The sequence below is a fragment of the Callospermophilus lateralis genome, chromosome 7, assembly GCF_048772815.1.
Source record: "Callospermophilus lateralis isolate mCalLat2 chromosome 7, mCalLat2.hap1, whole genome shotgun sequence".
Taxonomy (NCBI): domain Eukaryota; kingdom Metazoa; phylum Chordata; class Mammalia; order Rodentia; family Sciuridae; genus Callospermophilus; species Callospermophilus lateralis.
The window spans coordinates 65847581-65863722 of record NC_135311.1 but is presented as its reverse complement, the minus strand read 5'-3'; the positions used below and the strand labels follow the sequence as shown (position 1 = coordinate 65863722).

General features: G+C 34.3%; 2 protein-coding genes across 5 annotated transcripts in view; one reads left to right on the top strand and one right to left on the bottom strand.

Annotated features, from left to right (window-relative positions):
- Positions 1-1341, bottom strand: part of Glmn (glomulin, FKBP associated protein) — a 49525-nt gene extending 48184 nt beyond the window's left edge. The window contains exons 1-2 of one of the 2 annotated variants that reach the window (XM_076861929.1): positions 1257-1341; positions 399-464 (exon numbers count right to left, since the gene is read on the bottom strand). In XM_076861929.1, coding sequence (XP_076718044.1) covers positions 399-437 — 39 coding nt within the window. In that variant the 5' untranslated portion in view covers positions 438-464; positions 1257-1341. The other variant, XM_076861930.1, reaches the window with a different exon arrangement.
- A 49-nt stretch (positions 1342-1390) lies between these two features.
- Positions 1391-16142, top strand: part of Rpap2 (RNA polymerase II associated protein 2) — a 92831-nt gene continuing 78079 nt past the window's right edge. For all 3 annotated transcript variants that reach the window (XR_013091986.1, XM_076863522.1, XM_076863523.1), the window contains exons 1-6: positions 1391-1494; positions 2403-2448; positions 6460-6574; positions 8150-8248; positions 8442-8507; positions 12094-12182. Coding sequence is in view for 2 of the 3 variants with exons in the window: in XM_076863522.1 (XP_076719637.1) it covers positions 1422-1494; positions 2403-2448; positions 6460-6574; positions 8150-8248; positions 8442-8507; positions 12094-12182 (488 nt within the window). In the remaining variant the exon portion in view is untranslated. The remainder of the gene's footprint in view (positions 1495-2402; positions 2449-6459; positions 6575-8149; positions 8249-8441; positions 8508-12093; positions 12183-16142) is intronic.

Below are 16142 nucleotides of genomic sequence, written 5' to 3'. Positions count from 1 at the left end.
AAACAAAATAAACAAAAGAATAAGCATATGAAAATAAAAATTCAGTACGACAACTTCTTAATTTATTTTCCTCCTTTGTAAAAAGGGAAATGTTTAAATCCTAGATAAATTGTTTGAAGTTTAGGATTATAATAATTACTAAGTGATTTTGAAATCTACTACATATCAAAGAATCCTATGAAAAGGATCAGCATCAAAATTAAAAAGGTTATTTAGATAAGGATATCATCTGTACAAATAATCCAATCTGCTGTCCTGTCCTCATGCTATTTATTTACCAGCCAAAAAAAGCAAGGATTAAAGAAGATAAGTAATCTGAGTAACCACAAAAGTAATTAAAAATGATGTCCTTCCCATATTTTAAAAGAAATTTTACACAAAAGAAAAAAATTACTTACACATCTTTTAATTATGGACTGAAGTTCCTCCACAGCCATTCCTAATTATTATTTCTAGTTTTGATGCTGAAATGAATTAATATAAAAAGTTAACTGATATTGTTTCATTTTGTTCAATTATTAGAAAACATTATAAGGAAAACGTAAAGTTTTACTATTAGTGAATGTTAGTAAGTTCACTTAAGAAAGTAATTTTGCTTTGGAAAAAAAAACAACAACTCTATTGCATCTTTTTAAGAGCATAGTTTTGAAAGAAACAACCCTCTGGAGCATTCCCTAGAGGACAGGCAAACATGCTTTTAAAAGGCAAAGTATTTCTTTCCTGAAAAAAAAAAAAAAAATTTCCACAAGTTGGGCCTAAAATGAAAATTGTAATCATTGGGGAAATTTTTATTTTTTAGTGTCCCACGACAAAAACTGGAATTCAATACAAGTCACCCAAAGGGGGCTGAAAGTTCAAACGCCCTCCACCCCATTTCACTGTAGGAGCTGCACTCCCCCAAAGTAAATCACTCCAGTCAGTGAAACCGCCATATCACACCGAGACAAGGCAATCGCCAGTCCTCAGGAGAACACCATTCGGCTCCCGCCGAACACCGGTTTCTCGAGGCGAGACGGCTCGGCCCCCAGTCTGCGGCAGTAAGTGCGACTCTGCGGGTCCTCTAAGGAGGATAACATCTTAGTGCGCGTGTAGGCGGCATCCAGAGGAAGCCATTTCTCCCGACTCCTGCTGTACTAGGCGTTCTGGTCCCACCACCTCGCGGGGCCTAGTCACTCACCGCGCCGCTTTCCCTACCGCCGCTCGCCGCGCACAGCTAGCCAGGCCCCCCCGCCAGACCTCCCGGTGTGGTCACTTACCCGCCGGACCTCGCGGTGCGCTTAAGCAGCAGCCACCACTTTGGACCCCGCAGGCCGCCCTCCGGCCCCGCCCCCGGGCCCGCCCCGGCCCGTGCGACGCGTGTGGAGGCGGAGCTTGGCGGGGGACGCCGGAGGCGGCCCCTGACCTTCTGACGGAGCTTCCCCATGGCTGACTGGGGTCGGCCGCGCTCTGCCGGCCAGAAGGCCCGGGGTTCCCGCGCCTCCCGGAAAGCTGCAGGTAGGAAGAAGGGTCCCTTCCCATGTTTGCTTCCTGAGAGCTGGTCCCTGGCCTAGCTCCAGGCAGAGGCGTGCGGAACGCTCTCGAAAGGCCGCTCCATGGAAGGTGGGGTGGGCCCTAGAGTTGAGAAAGCCGAGAGCTTCCCACCGCGGTCTTTTCGACTTCCCGCCGGGATCCCCTTGCCTCTTTGGCAGATGTTTCAGGATTTCTCCCAGCTTGCGCTGTGGTCCCTTCCCGCCGAGGGGAAGTGCGGGGAGGTGTTGGGGAACCCAGGGAGCAAGTAAATGACCTGGGCAGCCTCAGCATTGTCAGGCAGTGCGGCTGGCCTTGATCTCTCGACTGGACCTTTCAGACAGCTTTCATGCCCAGTTCCAAGGAGTAAGGAACTCCCCTGCTACACCAGTAGTAAACATTTGGGAAGTGAAGAGGTTTCCCTCTTAAAGTACTCAGTTCTCGAATTTGGGGAAGCACTTAATTAACGAAGCAACTGTGATACATAAGAAAATTCAATCTCTAAAGAGATAACATTTTAACAAAGAAAAATTGGAAAGTAATGCACAAAAACAAGTTGTACTCCCTATTTCATTTTGATTTACACACAGCATTGGAAATGAAATATGTGGACAAGAAGAAAGATGAGTATAGTTTGTTATTTGGACAGGAATCTCTACCTACCGTTTGTGTAGACTTGATCTGTGTGATGCGCTGTAATCCCAGCGACTCAAAGAGTCTGAGGCAGGGGGATCACAAGTTTGAGGCCAGCCTGGGCAATTTAGTGAGACCCTATTTCAAAATTTAAAAGAATAAATAAAAATGACTGGAGATATAGGTTAATGGTAAAGCATTCTTGGGTTCAATCCCCAACACACACATACACAAAAGGCGACCTATTTTTTTTTAAATTGTAGGTACTAAAGAGACAAGTGTCTTGAAACAAGAAGATGTGTTTAAAAGGTAAGTACTGTTTAGACAAGAGCATTCACTGTTATATTACCTGTTATATTAATTAAACCAATTTTAAAAACAATAATAGCTACTTATTTTGGAGAAAAGTGTCATGAGAGGGAAGAGGAAGATCTGGTAAGCACTATAAACTCTTATAGGCTGTTACATCCCTCTACTCTAGGTTTTAAGAAAACCAAACTGGAGACTGCCAGCATTCTGAGACAGGTGTATTTGTACAAAGATGTTGTGGGAACAGTGTTCTTGAATTTACAGATACTCCTTTCCCACCTCTTCTGGTCTCTTTTTTATGTTTATTTTTTAGTTGTGGTTGGACACAATACCTTTATTTTATTTATTTATTTATTTATTTTTATGTAATGCTAAGGATTAGACCCAGGGCAAGTGCCTCTACTGCTGACCCACACCCCTAGCCCTTCAGGTCTGTTTTTACTGGTATATAAGCCAGAAACTCACTGTCCAAGTTTCTCTCATTAGCACTCCAAGAAACTTTTTAAAAAAATTATATCAAGTCCATATTTTCATCAAAAAGCTGTCCTGTACTGTCTTTTGGCTCCTAAAAAGACAGGACAGTGTTGGGACTGGGGCTCCCACCTGTAATCACAGCAGCTGGGGAATCGTAAGGCAGGAAGATTTTGAGTTCAAAGCCAGCCTCAGCAAAAGCAAGGCAATAAGTAACTCAGTGAGACATTGTCTCCATATAAAATACAAAATAGGTCTGGGGATGTGGCTCAGTGGTCAAGTGTCCCTGAGTTCAGTCCCCAGTGTCTTCCCCCCACCACCCTGTGGGGGGAAAAACGGCGAGATAGTATCTCAGGCTCGTGTCACAAAAATATTTCTAGAATAGGAGTAGTCTATGATGGAGATAAGATATATATCTATGACTTACCACTTTATAAAAACTCACTAATCTGTATTGACTTTTATCTTAATTTACTCATTTTTTTTTCCCTAAAGTTATTTGCTGATTGTAAGATATTCCAGTCTTGGATTAGGTCCTGAGGATATGGTGTTGAACAAAATAGACACAGTTCTTGTAACCACTTGAACAGAGAAATATCAGTTAAGCTAACACAAATAAATATATAATTACAAATTTTGATATGTGCTATGAAGAGAAAGATTAATGTTATGAGGAGAAACTAATTACAGAAGTTCAATTTAGATGGGGATTGGCTGTGGGTTTTCAAGGAAAAGCTCTCTGAGGAACTAATAATTAAACTGAGACCTGAAGGCTAAGCTTGCATTAACCATACAGAGTAGCCACTTCAAAAAAAGATGCCTGGGGCACAGGGCTCAGTGCTCCATGCCTGTAGTCCTAGTGGCTCGCTTGCTTGGAAAGCTGAGGCAGGAGGACTTCAAGTTGAAAGCCAGACTCAGCAAAAGCAAAGCGCTAAGCAACTGGGTAAGGCCCTGTCTCTAAATAAAATACAAAATGTGTCTGGGGATGTGGCTCAGTGGTTGAGTGCCCCTGAGTTCAGTCCTCAATACCAAAAAAAAAAAAAAGATGTCTGGGATGATCTGGGATGATGTGTGCATTTGGGCAAGGGAAAAAAGGAGCATAGGAAAAGGTTAGAGGCAAAATTCTTCACATAGTACCTGGTAGGTCATGGTGAGAAATTAGGTTGTCTAGTTGCAGATGGGAAAACAATGAAGTAAATGTTGAAGACAATAGGCTGAGAATCATCTAAGAATGGAGAAACTAGATGGATTCAATATCTGTTTTGGAAAATAGTTCCCTGCAGAGTAGCACCATATTAACTGGGCTTTAGGAAACATTACAAGAGTAAAATTTAATTAATATTGATTATGGTGGTGAATTGCAACTCTTCTCAACATTGATCTGACCGCAGACCTTACAATTTGAAGAATATAGGTAAGCCAAAATGTTTTTTGGGTTGTTTTGTTGTGATGCAGTACTGTGGATCAAACTCAGGGCCTCTTGCATGACAGACAAATATTCTACTGATGAGCTACATTCCCAGCCCCAGCTGAAATGTATTTTGAGTAGGTCACTCAGGGTTATGAAACAAGCATTCATGGGAATAACCAAATCATTGAGAGGAGTGCCCCTCAATAAATTTATTCCAACTTAAAAATTCTTCTACATTCAACCAGCTAAATACCATTAAGACAGACATTGAAGAGGTTTGCAAAAATTTAACAGTTGTACTCATCTCACAAAATTTTTCATTTAAAAATGTTAACATGTAATAGGTTGATAACATTTTTAACATGTAATAGGTTGATAAAGGAATTAATAAATAAATACTTTTAAGTTTTCTCAGTTTGAATCCTAATGTGGTAAATGTTGACACATAAAAATGCATGTATGCAAAAGTTCTAATTTTAATAGTGTAAAGGAGGTCTTAGACCAAAAAGTTTGAGATCTGCTTCTACACACCACACTGCCTATCATTTGTGACAGAAGGTCACAATAAGACAGGAAACAGCTCTAGATATCTGTCAATTAAGAGGAGTATGGCTCAGGTGGAGGTGGTTATGACTTGAGTCAGAAATTCCTTAATGCAGGTTGTATGTATACTGATCTTAGTACGTGATGTGGCTTTTGTTGGTAGGCAGCAAAATGAGAAAAATTTTTTAAAATAAGTTTTTCATGAAGCTAAATGTGTTCAATAAAAGATACCTGTCATTTAATTTTTTTGTACTTATTTAATATAAAAAAAGATGTTGCAAGGCATAGTGGTACATGCCTATAAACTCAGAGATTTGGGAAACTGAGGCAGGAGGATTACAAGTTCAAAGCTATCTCAGCAACCTAGCAGGGCCCTACACAACTTAGTGAGACCCTGTCTCAAAATAAAATGATCTGGAATGTGGCTCAGTGGCTAAGCATGCTTGGGTTTAATCTTTGGTAACAAAAAAGAAAAAATTATCTTTATGAAATGATGTGTGAATCGGTGTTGTCACAAAATTCTTGTTTTAATGTCCATATTTGACAAAGTAAGTTGTTGACAAAACTGTCAGATTGTTTCTGGAAAACATTGCTGGGAATGAAAGTCTAAAAGTCTTGGAAGTCAATGAAAGTAGAATGGATGAAGACATTCTGGGTCCATTTGTAAGAATTAAGGACCAGGAGGCCAGCAAAGGTAGTTCTGATAGGTAAGTAGAAACCAGTGCAAGAAAGGAACAAATGAGTCACTAGGAAGGTTGATCTCTTTGGTTCTATGGCAGTGACTCAACCTTATTGAAAAGTAATAATAAGGCCCCATTCTCAGGGATTCTGATTTAATTACCTTACAGTGGGAACTGAGCAGCATTTTAGTATCTCATTTTAAAAAATCTCCACAGACAATCCTAATGTGTAGTTGGGACTGGGAATCACTGTTGATAGGTCTATCTTTTGATTAGATAGTCTTGTTTTTTGAGTTCTGTAATATATGGGGGCAAGCAAAGGCTGACAGAGCCCTGCTGATAAAAAAGAACAAGCCCTCCCAGGAAGACTTTTCTTTAACTAAGCCATACATTCCTTTCAGTACAATTATTTAACACGACCTCACAACAAGAATAAGTAGTTTTTTGCAGATGTGACTGTTCTTTCAAGTTGGGCGGACCATCAGTTAATTTTTGAGACTTAATAAAAACACAAATTTCTACTTAGAAATTATCTACTTTCTAGTGTCTTCTGATATTTGGCTCTTTATCAGAGAAAAATCCTTTTTTTTTTTTTTTTTTAAGGTACCTGTGGGATGGAGTGTACCTTAAAATTGGTAGGGTATAAACTAGCAGGCAGAAAAAAATTCACATTATTTTCTTTTCTTTAGGAGTCTCTAAAGTGCTTCTTTTTTGCTCTTTATCAGGGAAATAGTCCTTATGGCTGACTTCTGTGTACATGGTGCAACAAATAGTTTGTTTCTTTTTTGAAAAGTAACAGCATTAAAAAATGTAAACTGGCAAAATAGGTTAGTGTTGGATTTTAAAACATGAAATATTATAAGCATGAAAAAACTTTTTATGAGATTAACCTCATTAATTTTTTAGGAAAACAGAACTAGAAGCAGCTGTGAAAAAGAAGATTGAGTTTGAGAGAAGAGCTCTACATATTGTTGAACAACTTTTAGAAGAGAATATTACAGATGAATTCCTAATGGAATGTGTATGTGTTAAGTGAACAAATTATTAGTTTTATAGTATAATATCTTCAAATCTATGCAAAATGTAACTTCTTTGCATTGTTGAAATCTTTAAATCTGATGTCAGTCATTACGTACATGTAATGTGCTTTTATAATTCATGCATTTTTAAATAACCAGCTATCTTAATATTATTATATAATGATTTTAAAATGCATTAATGAAAAATAGCAAGTATATAGCAAGATCACTATAGTTAAACTAATGTATATTTTAAAGTTGCTGAAAGAGTGAATTTGAAATTTTCTCATTACAAAGACTTATGTGAGATGATGGATGTGTTATAACCTGATTTGTTCATTCCACAATGTGTATGTGCTCTAAAACATTTGTATCCTATGAGTATGTATAATTTCTATGTCAATTAAAAATAAAACATTTAGGGGGAAAAAAAAGTACATTTTGACCCTTAGTTATAGTTCTTTTAACCAGTCTGCTGATATAACTCAATTTTTTCTTCCCTTTGACTAATGATCACAATGTCAATTTTCTGAAATTCTGTGTATTGTACTATTTTAAGTAACAGATTATTTTTTGTGAATGTAATTCATTTTTATATCTTTAAGACCTGAAATATAGATCATTTATGACTTAAAACAAAATAATTTGCATTAAATTTTTAAATAGCTTTATTAAAACTTTTAATGGAAATTCCTTTAAATCCTCATAATCTATTATAGAAAAAAAATTAAGTTTCTATTACAAAAGTAATTTTTAGTATAGTTCAGGGATTTTTCCAAAACAAGAATATGAACATGACAATATTTAAATTAATATAGGTAACTACATCAAAATCTGCATATATGATGATGCTGAACAAAATAAAGACAAACCAGAAATGCTTCATTTGAGACAAAAAAAACATGTCACTCTCAGTAAAGACTATTTCAATCCCTATAAAAACCATTTGAGACCCAGTCTCAAAATAAAAAAAGCAGGGGATGGGGGATGTAGCTCAGTGGTAGAGAGCACTCCTGACTTCAGTCCCTACTTCTGAAAAATTTTTTATCAAAGTTAAAAACAAGAATTAAAATTATTTATGCATGAATATATTTGGTGTTAGCTTATTAACCATTCTATATTGTTTTTTCGAAAGCAGGAACATTTGCACAAAAATTTGTGCAGGAGTTACGTATTTTACCTATCTTAAAAATAGATAAAATTACATAGTTCTAGTACTTCATGTGGTTTATTTTTTTTTTAAAAAAGTACTTGCTTAAAAGATACTATCATTTAGTGTTGGTATAGCATCACTTCTTCCTGCTGCCTCAAAATGATTTTATCAACTGTATAATCTATAAAGATGCCTACACTTTGTAGTGGTGGAAGTTTTTGTCTTTTAATAATAACTAACTTTTTTTGATTGTTTACTATAAATTAACACTTTTGAGTGCTTTTTATTTTCTCCTCTAATTCTAATTTTAGACTTATTAGGTACATACTATTGTTGCTCCTGTATTTTTAGATTAGATTGATGAGTAAAGATCAATTTCTTTTCCATTAATCTGGAAGAAAATGCCTCTCTGGTTTCATTACAGGGGAAGTTCATCACACCTGCTTACTACAGTGATGTCGTGGATGAGCGTTCTATTATCAAACTCTGTGGTTATCCTTTGTGTCAAAAGAAGCTGGGAATTGTAAGTAACTGTTTTAAAATTATAGCCTTTGTCTGATTTTTAGCAAAATGCTCTATGGAAAGAAAAGAAAGTGAAACCTGAGGTAATGAACTAATGTCATGGCTTAGTCAAAAATATGATAGGTAGATGACTTAAATTTGTAATAGAAGTTCATGTTAATTTTTTTTTGTAAGCTATGCTTTCTTTTCTTTAGGTACCAAAACAGAAGTATAAAATTTCTACCAAGACCAATAAAGTCTATGATATTACTGAAAGAAAGGTAAGTTCAATAGCTATTTTCAATGTGGTAGTTAATTCTTATTATGATATAAACTAGAATTTAAAAATAACTTTATAATCTTGCCTGTTAGAAAATAACCATGTTAAAAGTTTATTTGTAAATATTTCAACCAAGGCACCAAAAACAATTCCTTGCTTAAGCTTTAATTAAGACTTAAATATATATTGGCACAAATTATATATAGATTGTGTACAATAAAACTACGTAGTAGCACAATTCAAGGTAAGTAAATCATAGAATAGAGAACCAGTACACTGAACACAAATGTGGATACTTGATATGTGGCAGTGGGAGTATTATAGTTCAGTGAAGGAATGACGGCTTTTTCCATAAATAGCACTAATAGTTATCTAGATAAAAAATGAAAAATATATACAAACCAGGTGAAATAAAGACTTAAATATGAAAGGCAGACATACATTTTTTCCATCAGGGATTTCCAAAAAGTGAAAAGATAAGCCACAAACAAGAAGTTATATTTCCTACATATAATCTGACCACAGATTCACACTAAGAATATATAAGCTATAAGAAAAAGAGAGCAAAATTAATGAAAGACTGTTGTACAATTAACTTGAATGACTATTGAACATATAAAAAGATCTTGCTCAGTCTTTTTAGTTATCAGAGAAATAGCAAATAGCAACACATCAAATTACATTTTTCAATCCCAAAAGTAGCAAATTTTTAAAAATCTAATAATATCTGAAACTCTTTATGTTGCTTGTAGTAATAAAAATTTGGTATTTATCTGGTAAAGTTGACTTTACTATAGCATCCCTAGGGCCTCATGCATGCTAGACAAGCACTCACCCCTAAGCTATATCCCTACCAGCTTTGCACTTTGTTTATGACCAAGTCTTTCTATTCCTTTGTACATACCTTAAAGAAGTTTTTGTCCATATGCACTAGTAATAATATATGTATAAGAATGTTCACAATGGGAAAAACAAAATGTGGCATATGCGTATTATGGAATATTATTCAGCTTTAAAAAGGAAATAAAGTTTGATGCATACTATAATATGGATAAACCTTAAGGATGTTATGCTAAGTGAAATAAGACTGCACAAAAGGAAATATTATGATTCCACGTAGGTATCTAGAGTAATGAAATTCAAGAGACAGGAAGCAGAATGGTGATCGATAAATGAGGAATTAGTTCAGCAAAATAGCAGGACATAAAATTAACACCCATAAATCAAAGGCATTTCTGTATATCAGTGACAAATCCTCTGAAAGGGAAATGAGGAAAACTACCCCATTTATAATAGCCTAAAAAAAAAAAATAAAATGCTTCTGAATCAACAATGAAAAAGGTGAAAATCTGTACAATGAAAACTATAGAACCCTACAGAAAGAAATCAAAGAAGACCTTAGAAGATGGAAAGATTTACCTTGCTCTTGGATAGGCAGAATTAATATTATCAAAATGACCATACTACCAAAAGCACTATACAGATTTAATGCAATTCCAATCAAAATCCCAATGGCATTTCTTATAGAAATATAAAAAGCAATCATGAAATTCATCTGGAAAAATAAGACACTCAGAATAACTAAAGAAATCCTTAGCAGGAAGAGTGAAGCAGGTGGCATTACTATACCAAACCTTGAACTATACTACAGAGCAATAGTAATAAAACCAGCATGGTATTGGCACCAAAACAGACTGGTAGATCAATGGTATAGAATAGAGGACACAGAGACTAACCCACAAAATTACAATTATCTTATGCACAAAAAAACATGCATTGGAGAAAGGATAGCCTCTTCAACAAATGGTACTGTGGAAACTGGAAATCCATATGCAACAAAATGATATTAAACCCCTCTCTCTCACCATGCACAAAACTGAACTCAAAGTGGATCAAGGACCTAGGAATTAAACCAGAGATTCTGTGTCTAATAGAAGAAAAAGTAGGCCCTAATTTTCATCATGTGGGATTAAGCCCCAACTTCCTTAATAAGACTCCTATAGCATAAGAATTAAAACCAAGAATCAATAAATGGGATGGATTCAAACTAAAAAGTTTCTTCTCAGCAAAAGAAATAATCTGTGAGGTGAATAGAGAGCCTACATCTTGGGAGCAAATTATTACCACTCATACATCAGATAGAACACTAATTCCTAAGGTGTGTAAAGAACTCAAAAAGCTAAGCACCAAAAAACCAAATAACCCAACCAATAAATGGGTCAAGGACCTGAATAGACACTTCTCAGAAAAGGATATACTATCAATCAACAAATGTTGAAAATTTTTCATCATCTCTCGCAATTAGAGAAATGCAAATCAAAACTACTCTAAGATATCATCTCACTCCAGTCAGGATGGCGGCTATTATGAAGACAGACAATAAGTGTTGGTGAGGATGTAGGGAAAAAGGTACACTCGTACATTGCTGATGGGACTGCAAATTGGTGCAACCAGTATGGAAAGCAGTATGGAGATTCCTTGGAAAACTAGGAATGGAACCACTATTTGACCCAGCTATTTCTCTTCTTGGTCTATACCCAAAGGATTTACTACAGGGACACAGCTACATCAATGTTTATAGCAGCACAATTCACAATAGCTAAACTGTGGAACCAACCTAGATGCCCTTTAGTAGATGAATTAATTAAAAAATGTGGTATATATACATAGTGGAATATTACTCAGCAGTAAAAGAGAATAAAATCATGGCAATTGCAGGTAAGTGGATGGAGTTGGAGAAGATAATGCTAAGTGAAGTTAGCCAATCCCAAAAAAACAAATGCCGGTAGAGAGGGGAGGCATGGGCGTAATAGATGAACTCTAGATAGAGCAGAGGGGGTGGGAGGGGAATGTATTCCACTGTCATTTATTTTTTAAAAATCAATAAAAAATAAATGGGGAATTAGTATTTGATGAATATAGAGTTCAGTTTTGTAAGATGAAAAAACTTAATGCTGGTGATGATTGTATGACAATATGAACTACACAAAATGGATAAGATGGCAGATTTTACATTGTATTTTATTACAATTAAAAATTTTTATTATAAAAATGTTGATATTAACATTGAAATGATTGTAAAAAATTTGAACTGAAGATGAGAATATGTAACAGCATTATTCCACTTAAAGTTTAAGAAGAGGCAAAACTGAGTATGCTTTATGGGGATATGGATGTAGGTGGTAAAAACTAGAGAAAGGGGCTGGAATTGTGGCTCAGCAGTAGTGCGCTTGCTTAGCACGGGCGGGGCCTGGATTCGATCCTCAGCACCACATAAAAATAAAGGCATTCTGTTGTGTCCATCTATACCTAAAAAATAAATATTTAAAAAAAATTAGAGAAAAACAGGGAATGAGTAACATCAAATTAGGATAGTTTTTACTTTTAGGGAATGTAGGGGGCCATGGGGTAGAGCCCATAGAAGCCTTCAAAGGCACTTTACCTTATTTCTTACCTTAGGTTGGTGTTCAAAGGTTAGTGGGGTTTTGTTTTAGTCTTTAAACTGCACATTTATGTTTTATACTCTATTGTATATAGGTTACGTTTCATAATAAGGAAAATAACTAGTTTTAAAATGTCTTTTTCAGTCTTTTTGCAGCGATTTTTGTTACAAAGCATCCAAGTTTTTTGAAGCACAAATTCCCAAAACTCCAGTATGGGTTCGAGAAGAAGAGAGGTAATTTAAATCATTATATATGCATGTTAGTTCATATATGTACTAATTTCTGCTCTTTGAGATAAGCTGAAAGTAGATCTGGTTTTCTCTAGAGTGTTAAGATTTTACATGCTTTAATTGTGATGAAATGGTTATATTTTGAGCATAGTTATTAAGGACTTTACACTTAAAATCAGAAAACTTACACATGCAGATGTTATTTACTTGTTTTGTTTGCTATTTTAGCTTTAATCACAAAACTAGAATTCAACTGGCTTCCTGCCGTGCCAGAAACGCCTATGAATCTTGTTACTATAATAATCCTGAATTAAGAATATTAAATTTTTTCAGAAGATACTAGGTTTTGTTGTTAGGAAACTATGTACTAAGGTTCGAATTTTTTTGAAAACTCATTTAATCTTTGTCAAAATTAGTATATTGTGTTATAAATTTAAAGAAAGTTTATTAAAGTCATTTTTGCAAGGAAGTTTATGGTCAATGCAAGAGTCTTACCATTTGATAAATACTTAGACACTTGCAATATTTTACTAGGTAATGAATATTGAGAGTGAAATGCCATGATAATGTAACAGAGGTAACAAAAATTATCATAGTAATTAAACTATGTTATCTAGAAAGTCCAAACAAAGGCTCAAAGAGATAAATAATATTCCAAATACTTTATATTTGGAAAACAATGTTGCAACAGTCAAAGAGAGTATAATTTGTGATAAGACAGTAAAGATCTATGCTAATAAATACATTAAATATAATGAGATGCAGTTAATTAAAGAGTTTTGTCCCTCCTCCCAAAGGGAAAGTCGTTAATGTCTCATCCTTAAAGTCTCATCTGATGAACTGACATGACACCACTCTAAATTCAACCAGCATCATTTATAGTTCCAACATTATCTTTAGTGACAGACACCTTTGCCTTCCAATCCAATACGCTGTGACTTAGAATATGTAAAATATAACACTTTTTGACCTTAATTGAATTGTATATAATGAAGACTAAATTATTCATCATTTCACCACCAACCTTCAGCTTTGTTTAAAACATTGTGGTATTGTCCAGGCTAACTAGAAAAGTACTTTGTTTTTCACTTTCTTTTTCCCATTTTAATTACGTCTTTCACTAAAGAAGCTCATTAGAAGCCCTACAATAACATATATTCCATTCCCCACTAAGATCTATGTTTCTTAAATTATCCTTGTTTACAAACAGTCCTTTTCTTCTTATTAAATTTAACCCTCTGTGTTATCCTTATGTTTGCTTCAAAGCCATTTACCAAACCACCATGTCTATTTTTTTCAAACATAGTTATTGGTACATGTATAAGCTAATTTAAAAGGTTTTCCTCTAACCTTTTCTTAAAATCTTACCATTCTATGTTCAAAGGTCTATTTTTTCCCAAAACTTGAAACTCGGTCACTTTATATTTGTGATTCTAGAAATCCTAACTTGTTCTCCTTTCCCCACATCACTAAAAAAGAAAGATGAAAATGGTCTTTTATTTTCCCTAACATAAAGTAATCAAATTACATTAAAAATGTGCAGTATGAACTTTGTACCTGGCAGGCCACGCATACAAGGATAAACCCAACTTGAGAATTTTAACAGTAATTGAGAGGACAGAACAAACACACGATTGAAACACGTTTTTACTAACTTTAATGGGAACATGTAATCTAAATTAGCAAGGTTAGGACATTGCTTAATGAGAAACTGTAAATTGGGAAAAACCTCATCAGAGTGGCTTGGAGTATTGAACACTGGCTCACTTGAACTAAGGAATATACATGTCATTGTTTTTCCTGTTTTAATTTATTTCAATTTAATTTTTATCCATGGTTTCACTTTCTGTTGTTTCAGTTACCCATGGTCTATTGAAGTCTGAAAATATTACATGGAAAATTCCAGAAATAAACAATTCATAAGTTTTAAAATACACACTATTCTGATTAGCATGATAAAAATCTCACACCAGTTTGTTCCCTTCTGCCCAGAACATGAAGCATCCCTTTTCCAGACTGTTCATACATACACACTTCTTACTGGTCTCTTAGTCACTTCGTAGCTATACAGGGAAAAACATAGTATATATAAGATTTGAAACTATTCATGGTTTCATGCATCTGGGAGTGGGGCACTTGAATAAATTCTCCACAGTTAGTGGGGCTACTTATGTATTGGGAGAAAACATAATATTAGGCAAGTACTAAGAAGCAATATATCCTCAGTCAAGTACAGTCAAGCTCTCAGGAGCCATCTAATGTTTTTGAGCAAAACTTAAACTTGGGTTAGCATACAAGATAAGAACCATATTTAAAGATCCTAAAGGATCCTTAGATTTAATCCAACCTTCCATTAAACAAGCTCAGAAAGATTAAGTATACATAAGAGTGACAGATTCTGAATGAGGCCAAGACTATTTATTATATTCCACTTGATTAGAAGAATTGAAATCTTATACGTTTTTCCCATTGTTTATAGTATAACTATAGCCCTTAGTTACATATAGCACTTACCAGTTTTATAACTATACCAGTATTTTTCTATCTGGATGAATTAACATTACCTTAATTTCTGAATAATTCTGGGAAAGAATTCTGCCAGTGTTATTTAATGAATCCACTTGAATCCACTAGAGGTCACTGTTTTTTCAGAGACTGTTTTCTTTTTTTTTTTTTTTAAATGTGTGCCAAGTATCAGAGTTCTAGAATTTGTTATTTTTAAAAGCTTGTATAGCTATTGCACACATAAGTTTTACAGAAAAGAGATATTTTAAAGTCTTTTCACATATGGTATGGTGTATAGTGTTCAGAATCAATTTTTTAAAGAGAAAAAATGATCTTTTAAATGGTAGCACTTACTATTTAATGCAAATATTTTATTGACTTACAGTGAGTCATAATAATTATAAGAACTGCATTATAGTAGCAATTTTAATAATCAATTTTAAAATTTTAAATCCATTCAAAGAATTAGATATCTTATTGTAATGAATTGCAAACTTTTAGATCACTATAATAAATGCATTTTTATCATGGCCTAATATATGCATATAGGTGAAAAAAAGATTTATGCAATACCTCTGTTATTTTCTACTTTTTTACTTTTGTAAAATGCTGGTAGCAGCTTATTTAATTGATTGGTCCTGATATATAGCTTTAAGAACCCTGTTGTATTATATCTAGCTTATGTTTTTAGTTGTTTAATATAGGAAAGGAACTTATCATCACTAGACCTCAGTTTCCTCATTTGTAAAAGTAGAAAGTTGCATTTAGCTTCTTAGTTCCTTTTAATTCTAATGCTTTACAGTTTTAAGTCAGTTATGTCTTTTTTTTTTTTTTCAGTGTGTCTATAGTTACTGCTGCTATAATTAGTGGTTTCTAGGTAAGGAAATGTCTTATTTGTAAAAGTGAAGAAAATTAAAATTATCAGGATAAGATGAGAGAAACTTTATTACTATCTTGTAACAAAGTCTGTCTGACTTAAAAATTTAATGTAAAAGTTACCGGCTTTAGTAATATGTACTCTTTAGTTTATAAAAACAGAGTGATAAGGGATTGGATCAAACTTTTTAAATTATAGAGGGGAAAAGGATATTTTTGAGTATGTCCTGAACAATTTGAAGTTGTCCTCTTTAGGAATTCCTCAGTTTTACATTTGGAAATCAAATCAATTTGATTTTTCTTACATTATAGTGAATGTTAATTTAAGTTAATATATCTTACCATATTTAAAAGCTAGTAATATCCCTTAAAATTTATAAGGTATTACTTTATACCACAGTAAATTCACAATCTGAAGGATAGAGATGTATAAATGATTTAAGAACAGTTTAGACAAATTTATAAACTTTAGCACCACACTTTTCATCAAGACTTTGAAGTCAAAAGGAGCCTTGGAGTCTTTTTAATTCTTAGTTTTAAGGTATGAAAACATACCTGGAGTATACCTCTTAAGTCACAGAG